General features: G+C 35.4%; 1 protein-coding gene across 2 annotated transcripts in view; it reads left to right on the top strand.

Moving 5' to 3' along the window:
• Window positions 1–1276, top strand: part of LOC106884345 (uncharacterized) — a 77912-nt gene extending 76636 nt beyond the window's left edge. For both annotated transcript variants that reach the window (XM_014935684.2, XM_052972812.1), the window contains one exon: window positions 858–1276. In XM_014935684.2, coding sequence (XP_014791170.1) covers window positions 858–1219 — 362 coding nt within the window. In that variant the 3' untranslated portion in view covers window positions 1220–1276. The remainder of the gene's footprint in view (window positions 1–857) is intronic.
• Window positions 1277–1371: the final 95 nt, after the last annotated feature.

Genomic DNA, 1371 nt, shown 5'->3' on the forward strand with positions numbered 1-1371 from the left:
AATGATATTGAAAAACTATATTTCAAAGTTATGTCAAACTCCTTACACAGGCCTGCATTTGATGATGCTAAACCTATCCTTAGAAATGGTAACGATACTGAAAATATTGAAAAATGGACATTTGAGTTTGTGAAAAAATCTTGACGTAATAGAGTGAAATGGCTTTCATTTTGTAACTCAATACCCCAAAATTTCTCCCTAACCAGACAACACCAGAAACATAAAACACGTTTCCCGGTGTAATTTATGAACACTCTCTGCATATAAGTACAAGCATGTATGCGTGTGTTTACACACACACACACACACACACACACACACACACACACGCATATATGCATCGACGTACACACACACACATATACATGCACAAATGCACATACTCACTCGTACACAAGCATGTGTGGGAAACAGTGTGTCTTCCGATCGGCCTCCAAACAGTCTCAGTCGACAATATATTTCATTGACTATGTTTTAGTCAAACCGAAGCTGTTGTTGAATATAATTGTTTAAGACGTCACACAATGGGGTCGAATACATATACATGCAGTTGTGGAGCAAAATTTGCAATGAGAGAGTACTGAAAATTTGGCATTGGACAAAAGAATACAACAGGAGGATCAGTTAATTATGATTTTACTCAACACATTTTACTCTCTGATTCACACACTACAGCGGCCCTTCAGTTTTTCTAAGCCCAGTAAAAAAAATCGTAAGTTTGGGCCACCAGCCAGGCCTTTCGCGATACCTTTTTCAGCACACCCTCGTAGTATAGGGGATGGAAGAACAATCACGGGTTTAATAAAACGAATATATAGTTCATTTGTGATTTTATTTCTACAATTCTTTGTTTGTAGCAATCAGCCTGAATCCTCTCATTACGACCAATACCACTGAAATCACAATAACGAGCAACACCAGACCTGTGGAGAATGCATCAGTTGAAACAGTTTGTTCATGTCCTTGCAATAAACAACCGATGAAGAATTTGACAAGCGAAGAAATTGTTGAAAAACTGAATCAACTTGCGACTGAGTTAACTATTCCACGCAACACGACATCAAAGTACAAACGGTCCAAAATCAGTGCGCCGGATGAGAGAGAATCTTCATTATATATTAGTACTTTTATTGTAATGATCGTCACAATACCGTTTGCCCTCATAATCTTCCTTGATTTAATTCCACTTATAAAGTGGGTCTTTATAAAGTGTATGTAAAAATATTTGTTCGCATAAAATATAACTTGTACCATTTCATAAATATATCACCCCTATGTGCATTATGATATTTTAAAATTATAGATTCATCTTTTCTTATTAGAATATCTATATACCAATGTATATATATATATATATATATATATATATAT

The sequence above is a fragment of the Octopus bimaculoides genome, chromosome 14 (genome assembly GCF_001194135.2).
Source record: "Octopus bimaculoides isolate UCB-OBI-ISO-001 chromosome 14, ASM119413v2, whole genome shotgun sequence".
Classification (NCBI taxonomy): Eukaryota; Metazoa; Mollusca; class Cephalopoda; order Octopoda; family Octopodidae; genus Octopus; species Octopus bimaculoides.